At 46.3% G+C, this 27351-nt stretch overlaps 1 protein-coding gene across 1 annotated transcript in view; it reads left to right on the forward strand.

The window, feature by feature from the left end:
• LOC146196021 (myeloid leukemia factor-like) overlaps positions 1 to 26652 on the forward strand; it is a 56087-nt gene extending 29435 nt beyond the window's left edge. Inside the window, exons 4-6 of the mRNA XM_084598018.1 lie at positions 1596 to 1755; positions 7029 to 7170; positions 25318 to 26652. Of these exons, the coding sequence (XP_084454144.1) occupies positions 1596 to 1755; positions 7029 to 7170; positions 25318 to 25444 (429 nt within the window). The 3' untranslated portion in view covers positions 25445 to 26652. The remainder of the gene's footprint in view (positions 1 to 1595; positions 1756 to 7028; positions 7171 to 25317) is intronic.
• The last annotated feature ends 699 nt before the right edge of the window (positions 26653 to 27351 follow it).

Genomic DNA, 27351 nt, shown 5'->3' on the forward strand with positions numbered 1-27351 from the left:
GGCTGCGTTTGCGGTTAACATGCGATTTGATGCAATATTCCTTGTGCGTATAATGATCCTAATCAAAGGCAGGAAAGCCGCGCTGTGACATCCCATTCACGTGCAGTACTGTCCGCATATATGTTTGTACAGAAAAAGACTCAAAAGCTGCTGTGAAGGTAACTGCAGTTACTTTGAGCGGTCACTCGATCCCTGCACAATATTGCTGAGACAGGCCCAGTCTAGCTTTCCTCTGTTTTCACTTTCGAGAGTTTCAACTAATGGCTCTTCATCACGAGCCCTAGAAAACTGGTAAACATCGTTAGGATCCCGGCAAAGCCACGGAGCATCATTCCTCAGATTATTAAATCTTCTTTTGAAAGTCATTGTGAACCTGACAAACGAATTATATCTCCACATACAACCTAGCTACGATTAAGTAAGTACGGTATATATGGTATATAGAGTTTAAAGTTCCAAAGTGTATTCGACTGTGAGGGGTGCAATATAAGCAAAATAAGATGACGCCCATTTGAATAAAAATGTTCTAAGTGTATAAAAAAAAAGCTCAGCCGATCGCTTAAATTTCGTGGCGAGTTATCGTCGAGAACGCTGCATTTGCGCTTATGCACCTCTCCAGTAGAGCAAAGAGAACAAAATGAGAGCAGTCGTAAAAGCATTCATGTATATATTAGCCTGAGAATGGCCTCGACGCGTCTATACAATGTAGCATACATGAAAAAAATTTTTTTTTATCGACCAGGATAAAACAAGCTGGCAGCGCACTATAGGCTAATGTTACAAAGAACTAAAAGGTTGAGTTCTTCTTATTCGATGAAATTCTGTGACTTAAGTTGCAGCTACAGTGAGCTAGAAATATGATTTCTAGTTCCCTATAGTTCTTAAGAGTGAAAGCGCTTGGTGCAGCGGGAAGCCCATCAAAAGTCGTCATATGAAAAACGCACTTCCAGTCATTCCAATATTGTCCTCCTTTCATGCCTAACAATAAGCCCGGGAGTTGAACAGTGTTAACAAAATTTTTCTTGTACAGCCACCCACTGCAGCCGCACGCTGTTGAAGCCACGGTGAAGGTAGCCAACGCAGCTTTTTGCCGGGTAATTCCAGCAGTAATCGGCTCCGAAAGGGCTGAACTACTCTCTAGGCATAAACCAAAGCATTTCTACGTAAAAGTGAAGCTTATGCTTCAAAATATTCGCCCACACGAAAGCAGCGTCACTTGCCGCTGTGTAGACACGCTGCGTTTTCGCCTACACCCCATGTCGCTGCCGATCGCACCGCCACCTTTGTTCACAAACATGACACTTGTCTATAGCTCTCTTTTGTGGCCCTGTGTCTGCACTTAGGTGGATGCCATTGATTGATCACCGCCTTATTACAGTGCAGCACAAGTGGGGCTGCTTGTATTATGTGGTTCCTTGCTGTGTGTTTGGCGTACTTTGAGCAAAAATACATCTGGCAGGAGATCAACTGCACGAGCAACAAGTTCTTTCCGAGGTACCTCGTTTCGCGTGCCTGTGTTTGTTGCTGACATGTTGTCAAAGAGTGCGCAGTGCCCCTGCTCCCCTTGAACGCACACAACCTGCCTTGTGCCACAGGTGAAGGAGACCCGCCGGTCGCTGCAGGACAGTCGATCGGGACTCCAGGAGCTGACCATCGGCCACCACCTGGATGACAGGGCGCATATTGTGGGTCGCAAGCGCAATCGTCGCACGGGAGAGGAGGACGAGACTGTCGAATACGTCAACCTCGATGAAGGTGAGCCCATATTCCGTGTTCGGCACATGTGTGGTAACCGCAGATATTAATGCACACCACAACCTCATAACCATACCATAACCACACCATAACCATAACATCATGGTGCCAGAAATGGAAAATGTCCAAATGAATTTGTATTCAGCTCAGTGGAAGGTCCATAAATAAACTTCTTCCTTTGACACAGAAAGCATGAGAGTTACAGCAAGTGTAATCCGGCTTATACTGGTAGGTTTATTGGTGGTATTCTTTCTTCAGACTTCAAGTGGAATTGGGACATAAAATATGGATATAAAATATCAGGCAAAATTTTTGGGGTCTGCTGTTGGTGATGTTGAGGAAACTTGCAATGCAGTTGAACCTCATTATAACAAACATGAATATACAGTAGAACCCGGTGGAATTGAACGGCGGCGCAACACGGAAACGGACACAGACAAGAAGGGGACACCACATGTGCGCATGTGGTGTCCCCTTCTTGTCTGTGTCCGTTTCAGTGTTGCGCCGCCGTTCAATTCCATCATGCACCAACTTGCCCCCCAGGCTGTTATTCTGACAGTAGAACTCCGTTGTTACGTTCCTCACTGCTGCGTTTTCCCGGCTGTTACGTCGCTTTCATCCGGTCCCGGCATTGCTCTTGTAGAATACAATGTATTGGGATACTTGTTGTTACGTTGGAGCTGTGAAAACGTTCCCACATGATACGTCTCAACTGGTCACCGCGAACCCGCCTGAGGCAACGCGCGCCGACCACCATTTTGACTTTTAAAGAATCGTGGCTAGGCTTAGCTATGGAACTAACTTCATGAAGCCACACTCGAGTTGGAGAGGCCGCCACTAGATGGCCATCTGCCTCGTGAACGTCAGCTAGGTGGCGTGCACTGCCACCGCCCGATTCAAAGGGTTCAGCTTCATCCATCCATCCATCCATCCGTCGAACCAGTCCACGACAAAGTCGGTCGTGAACCAGTCGAACTAACCCTCGTCCTTTGTACCCGACGGTCGTGATCTGACGTTCTTCGATGGCGTCGCGCAAGCGGAAGTCGCTTTCCCTCCAGAAAAAGCTGGATGCACTCAACGCTGTCGACCGGCAGCCAGCGCGGAAAAGAATTGATACTGCCAAAGACCTTGGTCTGCCACCATCGAAGCTTAACAGCATCATCTCAAAGCATGCCGAGATTGAAGGCAATGCAGCGCTTTTCAGCCTGAAAGCTAAGCAGGCTCGTGGGGCCAAGTATGGAAACCTAGACGAGGCTCTTCTGACCTGGTTCAAGCAAGCTCGTGCTGCCGGCGTCAACTTTGATGGCAGCATTTTGCGCGAGAAGGCAGTGGACATCGCCAACAGACAGGGCATCACGGACTTTGCGGCGTCGAATGGCTGGATCGACCGTTTCCGGAAGAGGCGCAGCATCGCGTACAAGACAGCAGTGAATCAGCAAGTGTGAACTTGGTAACAGTCGACGATTAGAAAGCCACACTACCTGCTATACTAATTGAGGGCTATGCGCCTCGTGACATCTACAACGCCGATGAAACGGCTTTTTTTTTTTTCCGGGTGCAGCCGTCGAAGTCCCTAGCCTGAAAGGAGAAGAATGTCATGGAGGCAAAAACAGCAAAGAGCGATTGACGGTGCTCCTTTGCTGCAACATGGATGGTTAAAGCCATGGGCAATCGGCAAATATTGCAACCCGCGGTGCTTGAAGAACACTTGCCTGCTGCCATGTCACCACAGAAGTAGCAGTCGTACGTGGATGACATGTTCGTTGTTCGAAGGATTTCTTCGCTACTTCGACAACGAGATGGGATCCCAATGCAGGAGTGTTTGTTCTCCTTTTTCTAGACAATTATGCTGCCCACCCAAGAGACCCGTAGTTTCTTCGGAACGTCAAGCTTGTGTTCTTCCCACCGAACACTACAAGCCATCTGCAGCCGCTGGATGCCGGCGTCATAAAGAACCTGAAGCATTTCTACCGGAAGTGTGTTGTGAAGCGCTGTCTTGCGCATATTGATCGGGGACAGCAGCCTACGACCATTTCAATGCTTGACGCTATGCACTATGTCGCTTCAGGGTGGGCTGCAGTGGCTGCATCAACTGCACAGTACTGCTTCGCGTAGTGTGGCTTTCGCGCGGACGGCGAAGGGGAACTTCCTGGCACAGATGCTGGGGAGTCGGAAGCAGCCTCTTGCGATCAAGAGCTCACTGAGGCGATGGATGCGCTGGGTGCCACGGGACTCGCATACGACTACGTCGCAGTGGATGCTGCCGTTGTGACATCGGAGTGCCAGAGTATCGGTGGTATTGTTGCGAGCTCGGTCACGAGTGAAGCCGCAGATTGTGATGACGAGCTCGAGCCACACGATTCCGAGGATTTGTCAGATCCGAGCTTTGGAGAAGTAGTCGCGGCTCTGGACCTCCTCCGTGCGTATGTCGCACCTCAAAGTGACGTGGACAGCAATGCGGCTTTTCAGGCTATTGAGAGGCGCCTGGTGTTTCCTAGCGAGTGAAAGAAACGGCAGTCCACTATTCTTGATTTTTTAAAGTCCTAACATCACTTTGTGGAAATAAATTGTTTGAAGTGAAAGCTGCACCGTTCTCGTTCCTTTTCGGAGCCTTCCTCACTGTTGCGTTTTCCCGGATGTTACATATTTTTTTTCTCGGACTGGTGAAAAACGTATGAACGGGGTTCTACTGTAGCGAGTTACTGAACAAAACATTATGCTCATCATGCCAGGCACCCATGCTGGACTCCACAAGTTTGTGGGCTTCGTCGTGCAAAGTGGCAATGCAGATGCATAAAGCAGTTTAGGACGGTCGAGAGCAGGGGCAGAAAGCTGACATTGTCGCTAATTTCATTGCTGTACATAGCGTGCCGACAATCTTGAACGCAAGGCAGGAGATTGAAGTGCCGATTGAAGACATCCGCTCCAAATGCTTCTGGAAGAAAAGAACGATCAGAAGTGTGTTAAAGGGTCACCACGTCAGCTGGCACTTCTTAATGTTGCGTTTGAGGACTTCATCACTGTATTGACAACTTGGTTGTGGCACTGTGGCATCTGAACTAACTGACCAAAAAATCGTCGATCAGCTAATTCCTGCAGGTGATGCAAGTAATAACGATGACCAAGAACTGGAAAGAGAAGAGCGGGTTCTGAACAGTGCAAAGATCGCTGACATGCCTGTTATTGCGCCATTTTTCAAATTTATTCATTTGTGTGTGGGGACAACATGCTTAACAGAGTGTTCATTTTCGCTCTCCAGTAAGGAATAGAAGGCAAGATTTCGTGTTTATGTTAAGCATAGTTAAACACTTTTGTGCTTTTGCACCTTTCTGTTGTCTGTATTAGAGCGCAAATTTCTTGGTTTTATTAGCAGACTTGTTTGTAGGAATCTATACTTGTACTTTTAAAATGAATATCAGATATGACATATTTTCATGCCCAATATTGCTCTCTTATGACAAGGTTCCACTATATCAATAACATTCTAATAACTATATCAATAACTCCACCTTTTAAGGATATGATATGGCAGCGTTAAAAGCTCCAGTCTGCCAACTCTCCTTGTGAATGCTCGTTTGCGCATCTGCATTTTTCTACTCGCCTTATTGCCAACTTTTTAATTTGTTCCTCTATTATCTCGCTCGTACTCGTTAGCATAGTCGGTAAACTATCACATTATATGGGAGACCACTTGAAATAAATATAAATTCCTGCTTTATCCAAGCTGCGATGTTCCTGTGTGGCCTAGGGGCTGCATGCCAGACTCGGGACCCAAAGCTACCAGAGAGTTTAATTCCTATCTCACCATCCCATCTAAAAGGCAAAGCCCGAGGGGTGCATAGTGCTTGCCGTCCCAGCCATGCTGTGGTCTTGTGATTACATGTAAACAGGCAACCAGTCAGTGCCAGACTTTGCCGACTACCACTTACCAGAGGAGTGCCCGTGATTTTTTTTCTCAGCACCTGCGCTGGATTGTCTCAAGAAGGTAGCCTTTAATGTTGTTGTTATATAAAAAAAAAAAAAAACTGCTTTTTGAACCACTTAAAAATGAAAAGTTCTGTTTTCAAAATTAGAATGTCCAATCGTGTGACTCATTTTGTTTGCTGTCACGGGGTTTCCTTGTGGAAATCACTTTGAAAGTACTCCAAAAAAAAAAGTGTTACCTGGTGTCCCTTTACGATGAACTTGAAGAGGCCAGAAAGATTTGTTTCTCTTATAGACCGTTGCATCAGGCGAGGATGTCAGAACGCCTCCTCTCTGGACTGTTGCAAACCGGTTCCGCTGCCGCTTCCACCACGTTGACATCAGGTGAATGCAACAGCCCAGCGAGCAGTATGAGCAAAGGGGGCCCTCGTTGCAAAGGTCTATAAGCAGTTAATCATAAGTGCCTCTAAAATGATATGTGAGCATGCTATGTGTGTGCAGATATGTTACACCAGAAAATAAGAAAACTGCCTTTCAGAGAGGGAATAATTTAAAATGCAGATTTTATTGCAGTGTGCGCGAAACCAGCACAGAGGTTAACATGAAACCAGCCCAGGCCATGCTGCTTGCAAATGGCATTGGTCTAGTTTCATTCCTTCACTGCGTCATCTTTCTCACTGCACCCTGTAGCAACTGCTATTTTTGTATTTCGATGAAACACCATTACAAGCATGTTCTCCAGAAAATCTATTGTCAGCATTGGCGTTGTGAATGGTGGCTGTTGGCAGATGGCCAGGCACCGGTTGATTGGCGGGTTGTGTGATATGAGACCAACTGACATGGCTGTGTGGGCAGCTCCGAGTTGTCAGCTTGTTTGAGATGGAAGGGTTAAGTGTGAGAGCAGAACTCTTGGATCTCGAGTTAAACATGCTACTCCTAAGCTATACAGGTACTATGGTGCAGATAAACGACCACCCTGCATTAACATAAATGTGAACGTTGGGTGGTCTTTCACATGATGTGGCAGCCTATGACTTTATGCAAATAAATATGTGTGAGGTGACAGAGGCACACATGTAGAAATTAGTGCTAAGCGAGCACCAAAGTGACTGGATATTTTGGGGATGTTGGATTCCATGTACCTTATCTTTTAAGCTGGGTTTGGTAACTCACCTGCTGACAACGTGTTGTCAGAGCTAATTAATATTTGTAGTTTGAATACTTTTGTATAACTCTGAAGCCATCTGCTGGCAGCTTAGGCTCATGGTGTGGCCAAGGCACGGGTGTGGCCAAGGCACGGGTGTAATGGAAGAAACGCTGATAAGCAGATGGCATGCTTTGCCTTACAGAGGAGGCTGAGGGCTTCGGTCGCGAGTGGCAACAGCGGGCGCAGTGCATGACACGGCCACGCTCCATGTATGCTGCTCTTCCTAGCCGAGCAGGAGTGGACCCCTTGCCGGCAATCATGGCGCCACCCATTGCCACCACCAGGTGAGCCTTCCAATGCTTTCCTCTCTCTAATAGCCTGAGTCGCTTTGGGACGTTAAACCCCACAAACTAAACCAACCAGCTTTCCCCCCAAAAGACCTGCACATGGATTACAGCAAACACTGATTGCCCCAAGGATGAACGCTGGCACATCTGTGATTGCCAGAGTGGAACATCATGGCCAGGGCTGTCTGGCATTGCCCCAAAAGTATTTTACGCCTCTCAGTTGCAAAGCTGTTGCAGGGAGATTTGCGCGGCTTGTTTTTCTGGAACAGCAGCACTGTTATGGCTGTGACATAGCACGCAGAAGCGAACAGTGCCAGAAAGGTTGATCCTCTAGTAACATTCGTAACCCTTGCGGTTGTTGAAAGGCAAAACATGATAATGTGTGCATGTTGCCTTCTTAAATTGAAACCTATTTGTGTAGTGAAAGTTTAGAACAAAAACCTTCTCTCAATGAAACCCCGCGTAGCAGGTGTCAGAGCACCATACACAGATAAGGCCAAGTGCTCACAGCAATGCAGTTTATTACTTGAGGACTGTGCACAGGCGTGAAGCACACTGTAAAAATGGACCCTGGAGAGGGATGTTGTACCTAGCATAACATCATACAGACTGTGTCATCTTCAAGGCCTGGTGTAACTGAAGGGCTCTGCAGGAGCGCCCATGCACTCACCACAACTTGGTTGCTTTTTTATGCTTTGAAAGTGGCAGTGATCATTGTTCAATACAGTTATGCTCAACTGAAATTTTATCGCTACTGTCTTCGGTATTAATCTAACACTAATGCAATAAAAAAACCACACGGCGAGATAAAGGAGCCTTAGATCTTAGTGAGGCATGACGTCATGTCGCATAGTTGTGAACGGTCACCACTGAAACTTCTTGGGTTAGTAGCACTGTTTACTCTGGAAAAAAAAAAAAAAAAAAAATCTTTTTCGTGCGTTATGTGTCGTTACAGACAAACCCACTTATAACGACCCCACTTAAGACGAACATTCGCTTATCACGAACGGCGAGATAAAGGAGCCTTAGATCTTAGTGAGGCATGACGTCATGTCGCATAGTTGTGAACGGTCACCACTGAAACTTCTTGGGTTAGTAGCACTGTTTACTCTGGAAAAAAAAAAAAAAAAAAAACTTTTTCGTGCGTTATGTGTCGTTACAGACAAACCCACTTATAACGACCCCACTTAAGACGAACATTCGCTTATCACGAACAAATCCGGTGCAACCATCAAAATATACATTAGGGCTATGGCGCTCTGTCTCTGCTACAACGAACATCTGTGAGACAAGCCGATCGGCTACAGCAAACACCTTGGTGCCGCGGACCACTTTCCACATGCTCGTCGATCCTGTGCTCTGCAAGCCGCGACAATCGGCATTCCCGATTCCCCCACGGCATCTCGCCCGAGGCATGAGGGGTGGCGCAGACGCAGCAAGCAGCTTCCCGGTTTATTTCTCATGGCATCTCACCAGAGAAACGGGGAGCGGCCCAAACGCGGCAAGCGCCGAAATGAAAAAAAGGGAAAAAGGTAGCTAGCCGAGCCCAGCACGCGTGAGCCACGTGAGCACGCAGGTCGAAGGAAAGAACTGAGAGTACCGTAAAAACCCGCGTATAATACGAACCCGAATATAATACGAGGTGAAATTCTGGAGACGCGAAATGGAAAAAAAAAGTTTTTACCGCATATAATACGAGAGAGAAAAAACAAGACATTTATTGAAATCGGACCTCACACTTCAATCACTTTCATCTTCAGCAGCGCTTTCCTCGGAAATTTCTTTGTCGGACAAATCATCCCACAGGTACTCATCTTCTGTGCCATCGAGGGCGTTTGAGATGCCGCACTTCTTAAACGAACGGCGCACAAGCTCCTCTGGGATGCTTGCCCACGCGTCCACAATCCATTTGCACAGCGTGGCTGGCGATGCTCGCTTCAGCCGCCCGGCCGGCGTCACTGCAGGCTCACCTGACCGCATCCATTCCGCGTAGCATCGCTTGACTGCGTCCTTGAAGGGTTTGTTGACACAAACGTCGAGAGGCTGAAGTTGTGAGGTCATCCCACCCGGAATCACAACAAGTTCTGTGCGGCAGTCGCTTAGCAGCCTTTTCACCGAGTCGGCCAAATGGCAACGAAACGCGTCCAGCACGAGGATGGATGGAAAGGACAACAGTGCACCGGGCCGTTTGCACCACACTGACTTCACCCAGTCGAGGACAAGATCCTCGTTCATCCAACCTTTTTCGTGGCATCTCACGATGACATTCTTCGGCAGCTCCTCACCTTTCGGCATTGTCTTGCGCTTGAAGATGACATAGGGCGGGAGCTTGCGGCCGTCTGCCGTGCACGATAGCATGACTGTAACCCGCGTCTTCTCGTTTCCAGTAGACCGGATACAAACTTGTTTAGAGCCTTTCTCATGGACGGTGAGGGGCGATGGCATTTCCAGGTAAACCGGCGTCTGGTCAGCATTGCCTATTTGCCCCAGCTGAAAGTTTTTGGTCTTTCGCAAAGAAATCACGTGGCGCTGAAAAGCCACCAGCAGCTCTTCGAAGGATTCGGGCAGCTTTTGTGAAATCGAGGTTCGCCGGCGTAGCGAGAATCCAGCACGGCACATATAGCGATGTATCCAGTGCTTGCTTGCTTTGAAGGCGGAGCTCGGAATTCCCTTTTCCCTTGCAAGCTCCCTAGCTTTTGCTTGCATAAGCTCTACGCTCACAGCTAGATGCGATGCTCGCTGTTCTCGTACGAACTCCGTCAGAGCGAGTTCAATTTCCGGGAATGCGCCATTCTTTGGCCCGCGAAAGCTTCTTCGCATTCCCTTGCACGCGAAAAGGGCTTCTTTCTGTCGTCGCCATCCGCGAATGCTTCCCTCGGTGACGCCAAACTGCCTCCCGGCCGCACTGTTGCCGATGTTTTCAGCAACTAAAATCACCTTTCTCTTAAAAGCAGCCGAGTACTGTTTCCGAGACCCTGGCATCCTGCTCGTTCACTTAAAGAAAAAAGCGTGCACTTTTTCGCGAACCGTGGTTTGCACGAGAGCACATGCGCTGATGCTGTGCGCACTCGACGACTCAACAACAAAGAGACGACACCTCGACGTCGTGGCCACTGCGGGGTGCGGCCACGTTAGGGCAACGAAGCCAAGCCGTAGCCGCACATCGATAACAAAGCCAAGCCGTAGCCACGCGGCAACAACGAAACCAAAACTTCTCGCAAAACTTTGACATTTTGGTTGGGATCCGCAAATAATACGAGGCGGAAATTTGGAACGCTGAAAGTTGGAAAAAAAACGTATTATACGCGGGTTTTTACGGTAACATCTCATTTGCCACTGGCAACATCAGAGCAACAATCAAGTTTGCTACCAATCGACAACGTAGCATGCAATCACTTGCTGTTGAACCTGCCTTCCCTTTCCCTTCGCCCCTTCCCTCTATCCCCACATCTGATATGACTGATAGTGGCAAGTGTGCAGTCGTTTACTTGTTTCTCTTGCTTGCAGTTGTGCTGGTGCGTTGTTTGTTTCCTAGTGGTTTGAAGCCTATATTTAAGATGGTGGTTTCGCCAGCGTCTACTTCGACAGCGAAGTGTAAAGCTTTGGGTTTGGCCATAAACCTTTCGATATTGGTTTTTCTCAAGGTACGAAGAATCATGAACTGGTTAAAAAGTACGGTTTGTCAAAATCGACAATATCCGCAATACTGAAAGAGAAAGATAAAATCTACAAGAGTGGCACCACAGACACCGCGACGAGGAAGCGCCTACAGAAGGCCGCATATGCAGACATTCAAGACGCGCTCCTTCAGTGGTTCCTTGACGCTCAGGCATGCAATGTGCCTATCAGCGGGCCACTGCTGTTGTCCAAGGCAAAAGACCTTGCATTCCTCCTGGACTTCCCAGATTTTTTTCCTGGAAACGGCTGGCCACATCGCCTCAAGCTCCGCCACGGGATAATTTTCAAGTGCATCAACGGCGAATCGGCAGCAGTAAATAATGAAGACGTCAGTATGTGGCTGTCAACAAACTTGGCCCATGTATCAAGGTATGTGAAAGAGGCGTATATAATGCCAATGAAATGACCCTGTTCTACCAAATGCTGCCTGGCAAAACGCACGCTATGAAGGGCAACAAGTGTGTGCCGATAAGCAGAGCAAAGTGCGGATAACATGGACGGACGCGATCAGTTCCTGTCATCGGCAAGTCAAAGAGGCTACGTTGCTTCCGTACTTACTTACCTGTGCAGTACAAACACAACTCAAAATCGTGGATGACGCGCGAGTTGTTCATGGAATGGCTCATCGATTTTGACAGCAGCATGGCAAAAAAAGGGCGCAAAGTTGTTCTCATTCTTGACAACTGTACTGCCCACCATGTGCAGGCTCCATTAACGGCAGTTGAGGTACTTTTTCTGCCCCCAAATGCGACATGAAAAGCTCAAGCACTGGACATGGGCATAATACGGTCGTTTAAAGCGGCCTACCGGCGCCGTGGTGTGCAGCGGATGCCGATTGCAGTTGATCGTCCCGCTGCCGATGTGCGTCTCCTAACCTCGCTGTACTTGGCGGTGGAAATGATCAAAGCAGCATGGATGGAAGTGACGCCCGATTCCATCTGGAATTATTTTCGAAAGGCCAGCTTCACTGACGCGACTGAAGCGGCCATTGAAGGCACTCAACAAAGCCAGCTTGATGATGACTTGTGCCGACACGACACATTGTTGACGCTGACCCGGCCGGTCACGATATCGATTGGCAAGATTTTGTTGATGTGGACGACGCTGCTAAAGGTGTGGAGTCTTTTTGCGATAAGACTGTCATCCAGGAAGTGCGGGCATCAAGCGACGCCGAAGCATCGGACGATGATAACAGCGAGCCATCGGAGCCAGCGCCCGTGGGCCGTGAGCGTGAGCACAGCAATGAACCATATTGAAGCACTTAAAAATTTTGTATATTTTAAGGCCTTGAGGGACGAACAAGCTTGAAACCGTCGTCATCAGATGCGCACCCAAGATGTAGACAACGATCACCGACTTTTTTTCTGAATAATTTTTTTTTTTCATTGATGTCAATGTTTTTGTGAGCGGCCCATATAGCACGAACTTTTGCATACAACGAACAAATTTTGCGTGACGCTTAGGTTCTTTATAAGCAGGCTCGACTGTATAAAGTCAAATCTTGATATAGTAAATCGCGTGGCACCGCCAAAAATTGGTTGTTTTTTGAATTATCGTTGTAATGAAAAACTTCCCGTTATTAGCCTGTGGTCATACCAAGGTATGAAAAGGACGTACCTTGGTAGTGTACATGTGTGCAGACAAGCAAAATTTCAAATAAAAATGTCGCACTAACTTCAAACTGCTTTATTTGAAGAAATCAGTTATTTTCTTCTTTCACGTTTAGCACCCAGGACCGATCTACGCCTTCCACTTTGCGCAACACTTCATCGAGCTCATAATTTCACCAAGCGATGAAATTGCAGATTTTGTTCATGCGCAGTAAGCACAAAATTTGATACGACCTCATCTTCAGTGTTCCCTGAAGTATAACAATCAAAATGATAGCGATGGTCGATGGGGCAATTCCAAGCTCTCTGCAGAGGCTGATTTGCTTTTTCTCTGTGTCAGTTTCCTGCAGTATGGCTACTCTTTCCTACATTGAAACTGCTTTATCTCCTTCAAGGTGCCATCGCTGGCTGCATTCATCATCGGATCTAGCAAAAATTCTTGCTTGCCGACTATGGCGGCTACTGTAGTTGTTGATGTCGATACCTACTACTCACTTTCTTCTGCGGCATGCTTAGAGAATATCTTGTTTACTTGCTGAATGAGTGCTTGAAGATAATACTATTACAAAGCTTGGCGTTTACCGTGTGAGAGCAAAATTTGCACACAAATGCGCCGATGACGATTGCACTTCAGTAGGCCTGTTTACATCAGCTATGTACAGACAACAAGTGGTCGTTTACCTGACATAAACCTTTTTATCTGACATTGCTTGTTTACACAGTGCTACAACTGTAGGAAGCGCTTATGTAATTGCCCGCCTTGGAAACACATTACAGCTGGGTTGGTGACATTGTGTATGACTGGCGCTTCTTGCTGATTGTTCCTGCTTTCTGCAATGTGACCAATATTTTATATGAATTGATTTAATCAGAAGTATGTGCACTGTCTTTTCGCATTCACATAACTGGCCTAATTCCTTATTCGCAAGCGGCGTCTACGACTACTGCTGGCTGCCTAGCTAAAGCAGATTGAATCAGCAGTCAGGGTCACACCGACGCTTCCCGATCACTGTATCCGCGTCCTGCAACGTAAGCAGTTGTCAATTTCAGAACGCTATTGCCAGAACTATACCATAACTACACGCGATGGTCATTTGCATTCACTAAAACTTGTGAATTGGCTTCAGAGAATTGCCAAAAGCTCGAGCTAGTCACGCAGAAGGGGGTCGCTGGCTGAGTGTTCAAGTGCGCAAATGTGGAATGTATGTATTTGTTTCCAATATATTTAATATGAATAATGTTGATACAAGCTTTGACATTGTCGTGCCATTTCCTCGTTAACCTAGAGTTTTTGTGAAGCACCCGATCTGTCAGTGATATGAAGGGCTAACATCCCAGTGTTGTTTGCCTGAAAAACATGTCACAATGTATTGATATGCAGCTCTGGACATGCTCGTGTTGTCTATATAATTTGAACATGGGAACTACAGTCATTGCGCTGTTGTAAGTTGTACAGACAAAGTGACTCAACTCATGCACCAACGCCATTGCAATACCACGGGTCATTGCTGGAGCTTTCCAATGTGTTTGGAAGCTCTCATGTAGCACAATGGGAGTTCGTCGGATCCGAATGTCATTCGAAGTCTCTCATGTCCTTTGAAGATACCGTGTAGCACGGGTATTATTATGGTGGCTATAAGATTTGCAGCTCACTTACTTTCAGCCGAATTTGTAATACTGATGTTTTTTGATTGTAGAAGGAAAAATAAAGTACGCACATTATTCTGAAAAATGTGGTATATTCAGATTTGTAGTTCTGAAATATATTTACATTGAAAATATTTGAAATCAGTTGGGGATTTTCAAAAAGGTAATTAATTTGAAGAATTGTTAATTTGGTGTTCATAGTAACGAGGTTTGACTAGTCAGCAAGTAAGAGGCTGAAGTAAGGAATCCAAGCCCATTATCAAATTACAGTGAAACTTCACTTGAACAAAATTCAAGAGGCCTTAGTTTTTGAAAATGTTCGTTAGCTGAACTGAAATAAGTGCGTGGAAGCTTGTTTCCATTAGCTCCAAGAAACATCAGGTGTTGAAATCATATCTCAACCCACTTATTTGTCACTGCACTTATTTTCAAGCGAAGAATGCAGTAATCTTTTGCAGCATTTTTGAGCTTAGGACTGCAATGGCCTTGAGCTCAGTCACTGTGTGCAAGCACCCGTGAACCTTGCCCACACAACAGTGTGCTGGGGGGGAGCAAAGCCTTCACTTTCTCCAAGCAGATCATTGCTTCAGCAGGTCACGATTAACCAGCATACACATGTACGCTATGCTTGGAGCTAAAAGACCTAGTACTAGTATACAGTCGAACCTCGATATATCGAACACGGATATATCGAATTATTGATTATATCGAACACTTTCTATATCACGCGGAAAATCGCATGCATTTTTTATTTTTTATTTCGAACGGCGTCGGTTGCCAAATGGATAAATGGAACTCCGCCACCCCAAACCATGTGCACTCTGTTGACAGGAGGCGAGCTTTCCCTCAACGCCCTCGAAGGTAGCGGCGGCGCGATGGGCGTTCCCGACTGCTGCGCACGATCGCGGCATACATCGGTCGCGCCGATGGCGCCATTTGAACGTAGCGGCGTATGCACGCGGCGGCTTGGCCGGACTAGGGTGGCTAGCCTGATTTAGTTTGTCAACGACTAACCGCGTCTCGGCGCTGCCACTTGTGCTGCGCCAGTCGTTGTTATCGTGTGTGGCCTAGGCAGCCTAGGTGGCCTAGGCCTGTCATGGCGTGGTCGGTGTTGTGATGGCTGCAAACGCAAAGAAGCGGACGACCCTGACATTTGCTGCGAAATTGGAAGTGATCCGCCGCGTTGAAAATGGTGAAAAAAAGTCGAGCGTCGCCGAAGCTTTCAGCATAGGGACCGGACAGCTGAATGGGTGGCGCCGCCTCTCGGCGCATCGCTCAATCACAGGAATGCGCCGGCCCGGCCGGCGCATTGCCAGCACATTGGAGGGTACTGTTTGTCGTTGGTTTGTGTGGAAATTGGAAATCCTAAGGTCTAGATGACATTGTGCCTGAATATATCCTGAAGAGAACAGAAAGTTGGGCTAGTTAATTGTGTGAATATGTCCAGTGAAATGAAGTCTGGTCGAACAAGGCTGGAGAAACGCGGTGCGTTGTTGGCTCCACAAACTCGTCGGACGTTTTTAAGTCGATTCATTTCTACGGGTTTCCACAGAAGCGTGAGTGGCGGGTGACCTAAGCATGGTTCTTTGAAAGGCAAAGGCACGAATCTACGTATTTGGTTACTGTGTGGTCATGGAAAGCTCCGAATTTTTAAAATTCCGCTTGCTACCGGATGCTCTGTGCCTTCTGTTCCCCACGAGTGACGGCACAAGAGTCTCGGAGCCGAAGCCGCACTCCTTCATCTGTAGTCACTTTATTGACAATTGGAAATCGAAGTAACCCAACTGCGTAAGTTACAACGCTAGCATTTCCCCGCCTGTGTACAAGAAAGCCCCAGCACGGAAAAAGAAAAGGCAGCTCCACCATCGTCGTTCGGGCTGCGTTACGACCTTCAGTGATGGGTAGAGACAATGTTTGTGCGCATACTTACGCTGACATAGTCAATTTACTTTTTTCTCTTAACAGAAAGAGCAGATGGGAGACTTGGACAATCCCTATTGCCATGATCTTGTCATTTTTCCTCTTTTCGTTTGTCAACCAATGAAAATGCGCTGAGAGCTAGCTTTGCGTTGATACTCTTGGAATTTGTTAACATTTGTTTGTGGCATGTCCATTTCACCTAATAAAATCACTCATTTCACAGCTCAGTCAATACCGCATGGTCACAAAATCTGCTATCGGCTTCATATAAAAGTCGAACAAGAAAAAAAAAATACAATTTAATTTGTGGAAACGAGCATAAACATAGCATTTTTTTTTAATTTTGAAGGCCATGTAGCAGTTGTTTTTTTTTTTCGCATTCACGTTGCATCTGACACGGCCTTACGTATTTTCTCAGCAGTGTCCATTTCCTGGCCCGCCTAAATACATGTGTTTCTCATCGGCATTTTAGTGAACGTGAGATTTCCTGATTCTGGCGTAGTATGACAAGACCGTTTTACCTCTCTCAGAAATTGATTCTAGGTATGGCCAATGTAAACAGATTTAGCAGCAGTCCGGCAAGCTGCAGTGACAGAGTTGTAAAAGGAATGGCTTTCAGTTATCCGGATCCCTTTACGTGCAAATAGAAAACTACATACATGGTCGTGTCCCCTCACACTCATCAGGTATCGAGGTCAGCTAGGTATCGGCCCCGCAAGTTCGTGGTACGCTGAGAAAGTAGACCACCTTAGCGAACGAGCCATCAGAGGGATTCATTTAACAATAGAACACTTTCTTATTTATCGGTGGCTTATCTTACAACACATCACACTGTGTTTTTTTTTTTCGATTGTATTTAACAGTTTGACAGTATTGGACTATTGCCTTCAGATGTTCAAGGGAAGTGCGGTCAATCGCATTGAACTTCCTGCGCTGAGAGAACGCTAGCAGGAAATTTATTTTTTTTTTTTCTTTTCACAACCTCCGCAGCATGTCGGGAGAAAGGCATGCATAGTATAATATTTTCTAAGTCAATTATATGTATCAGCTCCGACGTATTCAACAAGAGTATTGCCGTATATGTGAAAATGATGCTGAGGTGGTATTACTCATTTGGCTTATATTATGATTAAGTTTGATGGTCTCAAGGCCGGGTTCAGTGAGCTATTGTAGCGTAATTGTGCAGGAAGTCCTGGAAGTATATGTGTGTTTGCCATTCCAACCATAAATAGGATCCTACTTTTGTCTTGCTTGTTTATTTTTCTCCTTTTACAGCTCTCGTTGCAAGGTTAAAACTGGAATGTCTCTGAATCGTTTGAGCCTAGCTATTACCAAAAAAAAAGACAGGTGCAGAATCTTTTTCATTTTACGTGAACGCTGACCATTGCAACTACCACGCTACACGGCTCGGCGGTATTTGATCTTCAGGCAGATTCAGACTAGACCTAATATAAGATAGACACGCAGTGCAGGCGCAATTCCCGTCTTCGAAGTCGCCTTAACAAGTGCCTAACGAAGGTTTCCTAGCGCATGGCGAAATCACGCGCTTGGCATTTTCGAGTATATATAACAGAAATACCATGCGCCGGGCGGTTTCAAAAAAATCAAAAATAAAAACACGCACACCCTGCCGAGAACGGCCCTTTTCTTTTTCAAGATTTCCCGTCAAAAAAGACTCCTTGCGATTACTCAAAGCAGCTCAAAGCTCTCAAAGCCACACCGCAAAACGACGGGTATGGACAGGCTCAAAAACGCCTCGCAGAACAGAAACGACTGCGCCGCTCAGCTGGCTCGCCATTCCGCTGTTTCGGCACTCCGCCGCGGGCGGCGCTGTTCCACCGAGGCGACGGTGGCGCCATACAACGGGCGCCCGGTCCCTATACCGAGGAGCACTTTGAGCACTCTGCTGAAAAACAAGAGTGACATAAAGGCCAAGGCGGAACAAAACCAGCACTCAGGCGCGCGGCGGGTGCGCAAAGCTGCCTTTGAAGACGTTGAGAAGGTGCTGCACAAATGGTTCATCGACGCAAGGGCCCGGAATATTCCTGTATCGGGACCGATGATACAACAGAAGGTCAAGAACTTTGCGTTCATTCTCGGTGCCGGAACTTCAATGCCAGCAGCGGTTGGCTGCAACGTTTTAAGGCCCACTTTAACATTGTCGGGAAAGCTGTCTCGGGGGAAGTGAGGACGCGGCAGCTTTTCGATGGAGGCGAAAAGCAAGGCGCCCGTGTGCTGTGCGATGTCAGTGCATGTTAAAGAACCCCAGGTGGTCGAAATTTCCGGAGTCCTCCACTACGGCGTCTCTCATGGCCTGAGTTGCTTTGGGACGTTAAACCCCACAAACCAACCAACCAACCAACCAACCAGCCAATGAAGGCGAGATCAAGAAGTGGCTTGAAGAAGAGTGGCCTAAGATTCTCGTCAAGTATGAGCCCAATCAGATATTCAATGCTGACAAGACGGGCCTGTTCTGGCAAATGCTTCCGCGACAAACGCTCGACACGCGCGGAGACAAGTGCCACGGCGTTAAGCAAGGCAAGGCTCGTATTACAGTTCTGTTGGCTGCGAATATGGACGGCAGCACGAAGCTGCGGCCACTTGTCATAGGCAAGTTCCAAACCCCGAGATGCATGCGCAACTGCCCCAGTGTTCCGGTGACATACGCATGGAACAAGAAATCGTGGATGACTCGGGAGATATTCCAAAAATGGTTGAAGGCATGGGACTCGGAGCTGGCGCGTCAAGGCCGGACGGTTTGCCTCATCGTTGACAATTGCACAGCACACCACACTGATGTCCAGCTGAGCAACATTGAAATTAAGTTTTTGCCGCCGAACACGACATCGAAGCTGCAACCATTGGACCAGGGCATTATTCGCGCTTTCAAATCCATTTATAAACGTCGGCTGATCGACATTTTGCTTCTCAAGCTGCAGATGGGCCAAGAGCTAAAGATAGACCTTTTGGGTGCCATTCAAATGCTGAAAGCCTCGTGGGACAGCGTCAAGCAGTCGACAGTAGTTCACTGCTTTCGGCATGCGGGTTTTGTAAGCCGCATTGAAGAAGCTTCCGAGCAAGCAACTGAAGAATCAGCGTTGGACGACGGCACAGAGGAAGAATGCCAGCTCGAAGAAACCTGGAGCCAGTTGGAGCGCTTTGTCGGTGCTGAGCCACACAGTATGTGCATTGATGACTTCGTTGGTGGTGATGACAGCACCGGAACAGTGGCGGAGTTGACAGATGTAGAGATTGCGGCGGAAGTTACTGCTGAGCGGCCAAACGAAGATGCTGCCCCGCTCCCGACTGCAACTGAGGCTGTAGCTGCTTTGGACCTTGTACGCCGCTACTGCGGCGCAATAGAAGGCGCTGGACTATCGCTTGTGGACCGTTTAGACTACGTTGAGGACGCCGTGGTTAAGCACGCGGTTGCCAATTTGAAGCAAGCTACGCTGCTACAGTACTTTAAGCCAAAGGAATAAATACTTTGTTTGAAGTGAGTATTTATTGCGCCACTGTGCCACGATTGGTTCATTGATTGATTTGTACTAGTTTGTGACGCGTTTTCTACGTGATTTTGTATACCGAATTCCGGCTATATCGAACTATTTTGCAATCACCGCGCTGTTCGATATATCGAGGTTCGACTGTAGCTGGTTATGTCTGGGGAGCCAACTGAGCGTGCAAAGGCGGCTATGGATTCGGCTGTTTAAAAGCTTGATTAGATAGCAAATTCAGTTCAGAGCTAAATGAAGGCCACTTTTCATCACGCGGTAATGAAATGTGGTTCTCAACATAAAGATACGCAAAAAAAAAGTTCGGGTCGTGCTTGTTGAAGTGCTCAATATAGTGTGGGAGACACAGGATGGCACTGAGGAAAATGTATGTAGAACTGAATTGAGCAGTAACTGAATTTCTTTAAAATGATCATTTGCACAGAGTTCAATGGAGCTTTGGTGAGGAGATTTAATAAAGTTCATACAATTGAGTACTTAGATTAAGTGACATTCATTCGAGTGGTATTCTACTGTAGCAAATTTTGCGCTCGGGACAGGTTCGAGAATGCGCTCAAAGAAAGCACTTACCTCATTAGTATGTTGTCAGGGTTCAAATGGAATTCTTTATTTTAATGGGGCTTTATTGTCAGCTCCAGTGGGGAAATGTGTCAGATTTAGGCCTCTGCGAAAAGTGGCGTAATGGTGCGCACTGGCACGCCCTTACATTGTGCTCCATGGGTCAGAGTAAAGAGTTAAACTTCGCAGTGCTAATGTCTCGTGCCATGTGACGCACATGCCGTTGGGAGTTGTCGCTTGCATCAAAGCTGCAGTAGACAGTGCTTTCGGAAAAGCTTCCGCCGACCACAAGAGGTCTACTTCCGTTACTGGTACGCTATAAACGCAAGAATGTGTCTGTGAAAATCGGGTACCGTCGACTTCTGCATCACCTTCAGAACTGAAGCAGGACATGCGAGAGCTGCTGCAAGCCTTCAGTCCGCAAGTCTGGCTTCTCCACACGACAGCCGCTGCACCAAGCACCAGCTTTATCACGTGGCAGCAGTGTCACATTGGAAACAAGCACGCTAGACTGAAGAGCGAACTCGGCGTCCACTTCGTCACCCAGTTTTACTGCTTTAGCCCTCTGCCAGCGAATGCCCCAGGATCCTCAGCCGACCTGGCTCCACGCTGATGAAGTGTGCGTGGAAGTGTCGTTAGAAAAAAGCGCCTCTTGCATGGAGCACAGGGCGCAATTCGATATATTGAATGCTCCATTGAATGGGAGTTTGACACACGTGAACAACACTGCTGCACTTTTGCATGCCATTTTCATGGGGATATTCGGGTAGTTCAGTATAAGCTTTAACTCGATATATGTGGGTTCAATATATTCAGGATTGACTATACACACATAATTGCCTCTTCAAGAAGGCAAGAAAATAGCTATCAAAGGCTATCATTGCTGGGAAATTTACTTGAAAACTGATTGATGATTTATAGAAAAGGAAAGGTACGGTAACTGTCTCAAATGTTTTTCTGCAAACACCTCAATCGTGCCGTAAGGGAAGGGAGGAAGATGGTAGTGAAAGTGGAAAGAGAGAAAGAGGAGCCGTAGTGGAAGGCTACGAAGTAATTTCGACCACCTGGGGATCTTTAACGTGCGCTGACATTGCACAGCACACGGACGCCTCTTCATTTCGCCTCCATCGAAACGAAAGAATGTTTATGCTGGCAACACTATGTGGCAAGGCCCATGTCCAATCAATGCAGCAGTGGCACTTCTCTGCAAAGAGCAAAGAAAAACAGCGCTGGCAGACGAAGGACAAGAAGGAGGACACACTGCACTTCTCGTCTCGAGGACACTTCTCGTCCTTCGTCTACCAGTGCTGTTTTCCCATGATGATCAACCAACTCACCTAGCAACAAACTCGGGGCCAGGCCTGCATCAGAATACCTTTAGAGGCCATGAACACGTGGAAAAGGAATGGAGTGCAAGTGACTTCTTGATGTAGATAAACATCTTTTTTTTTTTCTTTTTTTGGCTTGTTGATTTGACACACACGCTTTACATATGATTTATGATACTGTTACACTCTGTTACATCTAATGAAATATGGCAATGTGTATTCTAGGATGAATGCATAATACACATCTAAGCTCTCATACAGTTGCAGCTGGGCACATTTCACTCACCCCAAAGTTTGTAACAAACAAATGCCACCGCAGGTATGCCGGTAACATATGAATGCGCATTTCTTCTTCCACTGTGGAATGCCTTCCAGTATTCTTAGTGGCAACTTTTCATGTTCTTTGACCATATTACCATAGTTATCCAGATATGGTTGTCCAAAGGGCCTCATGGTTTCAACCTTTCCTTGGCACAAAGGACTGAACTCTAGCTTGTTAAAGATTTAAATTTTCTACGAAATAGCAGTGCTCCTGCCTGAGCTTTCCAGTGCCGAGTAATTCCATGGAAATTAAGGCACTAAAGGACATTTGGGAGTTACCCGCTGTATTAAACTGAATGAGAATATATAGTACTGGCAGATTTATTCCATTAGCTTGTATGTGCGTGCTCATTGTTCATCGAGTGATTGGGAACTGTTGTATCTGAGCTTGCTGCTTCATGTACTATATGTGGTGCTAACTCGGCACGTGATTTTGAGCGTAAATTTCAGTCGTGCAGAGGAATTAGCAGCCATACAGGAGTGCCTAGGTGAAGGGGACTGAACCTGAGCACTGACGTCATAGCTGTGATCACTATGAGGGCCTCTCTCAGGCTAACTGCACAGATAGTGTTGAGTTGCCAGTTCTGGATCAACATACCTAGATCATACGATTTCCCGTTTCAGATGCTCAAAATCGCGGGCAGTAAAAAATCTCCCACTGACTTACACTATCTTTCTCTTGGTTAATATGTTCCCGGGTAACACAATTTCCCGGTTGCTTCGTTCGAAAGTTCGACAAAGTATGGTCGTATAGTATATTTTGCGATCCACCAGACACAGGCTAACGATTGCTCGTGACATAAAAAACTGATTAGCGGCGTTCACCCCCTGCCAAAGTAGGTTTCCTGCAGTGCTTAGGTGGAAAGGGGTGAAGCATCAAAGAAAGCCAATAAGCCAGCATACGAGACGCCCGTTAACGCGGAACCATGACTTCATGAGGAGAAACGAGGTGGCTTCTTCGCGGCATAGGGGTGAAGCATTTGAAAACTAGAACTTGCATATTAGCAGGCCAGATCAGTGGGACGCAGTATGAGAAAAAGCATAGTGACTGTACGCCATCACGATGGCTTCTCTGCATGTCACTGGCGTAAGGTGTCAAAACATTCGAAAGCTACCAAGGAAGCGATCCCGGCTGGTCATTGCCTTCTACGAACCGGATTTATTGCTAAATCTCTTCCACACCTAGGACAACACAAATACGGAACGGATTCTGGGGGAGCTAAAAAAGAAGCTGTTCATATTTGACGTCTATGAATGCTAATCTACACTCTTATGCACTGAAAGTCCCAATATTAAATGCCTTGTATCTCATTCCACAGTTAAATTATTCAAAACCAGACATTTCAGATCATGCGTTTTCCTGGATAATACTTCTTTTTTTTCTCACATTTTTTTCAACACGTATCAACGAGATTTTACTGTAGATTGTTAATGTAGCCTGTGCAGCATCAGCTAGTCGTCTACTTCAGAAGGGCCAGAGGCAGACATCCTGAACTTGTGGTAGCTCCAGGCAAACCTGCTTGGGGAGCTTCCTGTATACTGGGCATGGTGTTGGTGGGTATGACCGGGGCGCAGCCAGCATCGCAAGATTGCAGGGGGCTACCGGGAGGTTTACATGGCTACTGTCATATTTGTGGCATCTGCTTGCATGCTGCCGAGATGGTACTTGAATTGGGTCTTGCAAGGTTTAGTGATGCGTCGGGACTGGAGTTAGGCCCTGTGGATGGAAAGAGGGATGCCTTTGTTTCTCCACAATTCCCATAACTGCAGCATGCATTGTGCACTGCAGCCATTTGACTGCTTTGTGTAATCAAAGGGAGGGATGCGTGTGAACTAAATTTCTTTTTAAGATCATTACCCATCTTCAGCACATCCCTCAGTTTCCTGTCTTCTCTGTTGGAGTTCTGCAGTGCAGGCCTTGGTAACACAAAGGTGCCGCACTCCGATTAAGTTCGAGCGGCAAGATGTTGTGTGCCCTTCACAGGGGCACCCGTTTTACCAGTAGCAATTGCTCAGTGCTCTGCTGTGCGCCTGCCTATGCCAAGTGCTTGCTTTGTTAGTTTATAAAGCCTGGTGATCAGCATATTTGCTTTATCTTGACACCCTAGCACTACGAGAGAAGTATATGAACTTCACAGAATTTTTCACAGATGGATCAAAAACAGCAAATTATGTTGGATGTGCTGTCGTGCAAGGCAACAGAGAAAAAGTTGTAAGGCTACCTAACAGTGCCTCAATATTTACTGCAGAATGTTACGCTGTCTATGTAGCTGTAAATAAAATTATGCAACAGAACTGTGAAAAGAGCATAATCTATACCGATTCTTTAAGTGTGCTTACGGCATTACATTCCAAAAATGCAGTTGAGCCTATAGTAGGGAACATCATTCACGGCATAGAAAAAATCACAACACAAGGCCAAACCATAATCTTTAGCCATGTTGGGATAGATGGTAACGAAGTAGCCGACTCATGTGCTGCACAAGCTCGAACTAAGAAAATAAAGAAAATACCAATTCCCTACAAGGATTGTATTAAGTTAGTAAAAAGAAGCCTGATAGATAAATGGCAGAAAAAATGGAATAACGAAGGGCAAAATAAACTACACACAGTAAAACCCATAGTAGGAGAATGGAAATCATGTACACAGAACAAACGCTTCAGTGAGGTGATTTTGTGCCGTCTTCGAATCGGACATACACACTTGACACACAATTTCTTACTGAGAAAAGAGCAAAAACCATTATGCGAACAATGTGGAGGTGAGTTCACCGTGAACCACATTTTGATCTCCTGCACAGAACTTCAACAGTTAAGGAAAAAAATATTTTACTCCATTCTATAATGAACGCATCCCATTCCACCCCTGTTTACTATTAGGAGACAACCCGCTTGTTGAAATTTCATCTGTTTTTAGTTTTCTTAAAGAGTTAGGGATTCTAAATCAGCTGTAATTTTCTAAACTTTTCATTTTCACTCATAAAGAAGCTCAGCAATCTAGTGTTTGGCGCATGATGGCCATAGTTGCCTATGTGCCAAAAAACCCAACCCAACCTACCAACCAACAATTGGCCGACACTGTCCACTGTTATAAAATTACCGGATTCTGATTTGATAGCAGCAAACATCTTTTGAACCATCCGATGCTAAAAGCCAGTGATGGGATTGCAGCTTAGTACTACATGCTTTTGGTAATGATAAACGGATAGACATACGGCAGGCTTCTGTATTAACAGGGTCATGCTTGTGGTAACCGCTCTGCTGTGAGCATTCTGTTTGTAGCGCGTTTTTGTTGGTTTTGTTTTGTTTTATGTTGGTGATGACCGGCAATAAAGAAAAAAAATACACTTTTCTCTAAAAAAAAATGTCAACCTTTTTCAATACTTAGTGGACCGGCTGTTCGAACTGTTGTCAACTTTTCTTGAAAAAAAGTGGGTTCATTGCACGAGTAAACAAACTGTATGTGCTGCCTTGTGGGCAAGTTGACTGCTGGGTGCAGCTTGCGGTTTTCCTGGTCGATCCTTCCGATCTCATAACTGCTGGTGCTTCCTTCCGTGTTCTTTGCAGTGGCGAGACACCATTTGCCCCCACCTACCAGCAGCAGCAGCCGCAGGGGCAGCCACAGCGCGTTGAGCACCGGTCCAAGCGGAGGGCCAAGTCTAAGCAGCGGACGCGCCACGAGACCAGCATGTAGAGCGGCCATGGCCCTCTTCCCTGTTCTCTCGGGCTCAGCAGCCCTGCACATGGGAGGCAGCTGCTTGACATTGCACCCCAATTTTATTGTTTCTCTTTTTCTTCATTGCCAAGATGCTTGACGTAGGACAGAGATTCAGGAGCACGGGGGCAAAAAGGCATCCTCAGCACTGCCTGTTACTGAAGACTTTTTGGATTTAAGACTTTGAGTGGCGCCTCATTGCTGCTTCCCCTGTGCCTGCCATGCCTTTAGCTTAGTGCAGCAGCTATCGCATCAAGCTTTACATCTACTCAGATAGGCTCATGCACATCGAAAAGTCACGACTAGCACAATCTGTCAGTCACTGATAGTTGCAACATCATCTCCAAATTCATATTATCACCTATTATCTGCTTGGAAGTCGCAGCTTCAGTCACCATTGTTATGCTCGATTGCAGAATGGTCCTTTTACATGCTTTTGAGCTCGTGCTTATGTATTTGGCGCCGTCATGTAGACGTTGTTACCTTAAAAACCTCGCCTATTCTTCTGATGTTGCAAGCTCACTGTTTCCGAGTTCCACTCTGCTGCACACGATTTGATTGTGGACAGGTTGAGAGCATATTTTGGAATCAAAATTGGAATCAATCTTGCAAAGGCTGCCCTCTCTGTACATGGCTGCTGTCCCGTGTCTTATTATTTTTTTTTTCTATCTCTCTCTTTGTGAGGAGATATGTACGGATGTTGTACGATGCTTGGTTTGAAGGAGTTAGTTTACTCCCATGTGGCAAGTTACTGCATCCCTTGCCCACCGTTATTATGGCATACCACGCGTCAGGGTCTCCTTGACGTTGCAGTTCATGCAAACACTTTAACATGGGCATTCAAGAACTTGAAGGAAGTCTAGTGCTTCTGACCTGCTTTTTTTTATTTTTTATTTTTCGGGTGGCATTGCTTCACAGTGATGGGCCGAATGAAAGCAAGTCCAAATGCTTGCTTCTTTTGGCTCAATGTTCCTCTCAAACAATAGTGAATGGCACCAGTGATGTTTTTATTTTATATTATATTCTGTTTTGTTTTACGCGGCCACCTGTAGAATGTACTACTCTCGTAACTTACAGTGGGGAGTCAGTTGTCATAATTAGCCGGATGGTCAGCAGTTTGCTGACTACAGTTTGCACTGGTTTGTAAAGAGGCATGGGAGCTAATAAAGTTGTGGTGTTTTATTTTATCTGAGCATTTTTGGTGTTTCGTCTGACGGAAAGAGCCTGAAAGCTTTGCATGCTTTAGGCACACTTTAAATGAAACCAGAAACCAAAGCATATAGATGGAGGTTCTCTTGCGATGTGTGCGTTGTTCTGCACTCCAGTAAAACCTCGTTTCCACAGAACTGGGAAGCAACGTAAAACTGTATCACTGTTCTAACGTCGTAGCAGCACATTATTGCCAGAGTTCTTGCTGCAATGAGCTGGGCCGAGTTTGCATTTTAAGAACGCGAAAATTATATGCATTAAGTGTGTTCCAAATAAACATCGCAAGGCAAGGAACTCTTTTATAACATGGTATGAATGCAGTGAGTAAACCTTGGCATAAGTACACCACCTGTAAATGTTCTCAAGTTGGGAATCCCTACAAGGGCTGACTCTTAGAGAGTCATGACAGCTTATGAACAAACTGCCCCTTACAGCAGTACTTGCAGTTTTATTCTTGTGCAGCAACCCTTTTCCAATTGGGCTTGCTACTTGCCTAGCATTCGAAGCTTGAAGCTCTTTCATGCACAGACTGCATGTGAGTAATGTGGGGACGCGAACTACCGTATGTAGTGGTATGTTTGAACGAGGTTTTACTGTGTAAGGAACAGAGTGAATCGTGAATCATTCAACTCAACTATATTTATGCTGGTATAAGTTTAGTGTTGTACACTGCCTGT

This window comes from Amblyomma maculatum, chromosome 3, assembly GCF_055883805.1.
Source record: "Amblyomma maculatum isolate TAMU_Amacu chromosome 3, ASM5588380v1, whole genome shotgun sequence".
Taxonomy (NCBI): Eukaryota; Metazoa; Arthropoda; class Arachnida; order Ixodida; family Ixodidae; genus Amblyomma; species Amblyomma maculatum.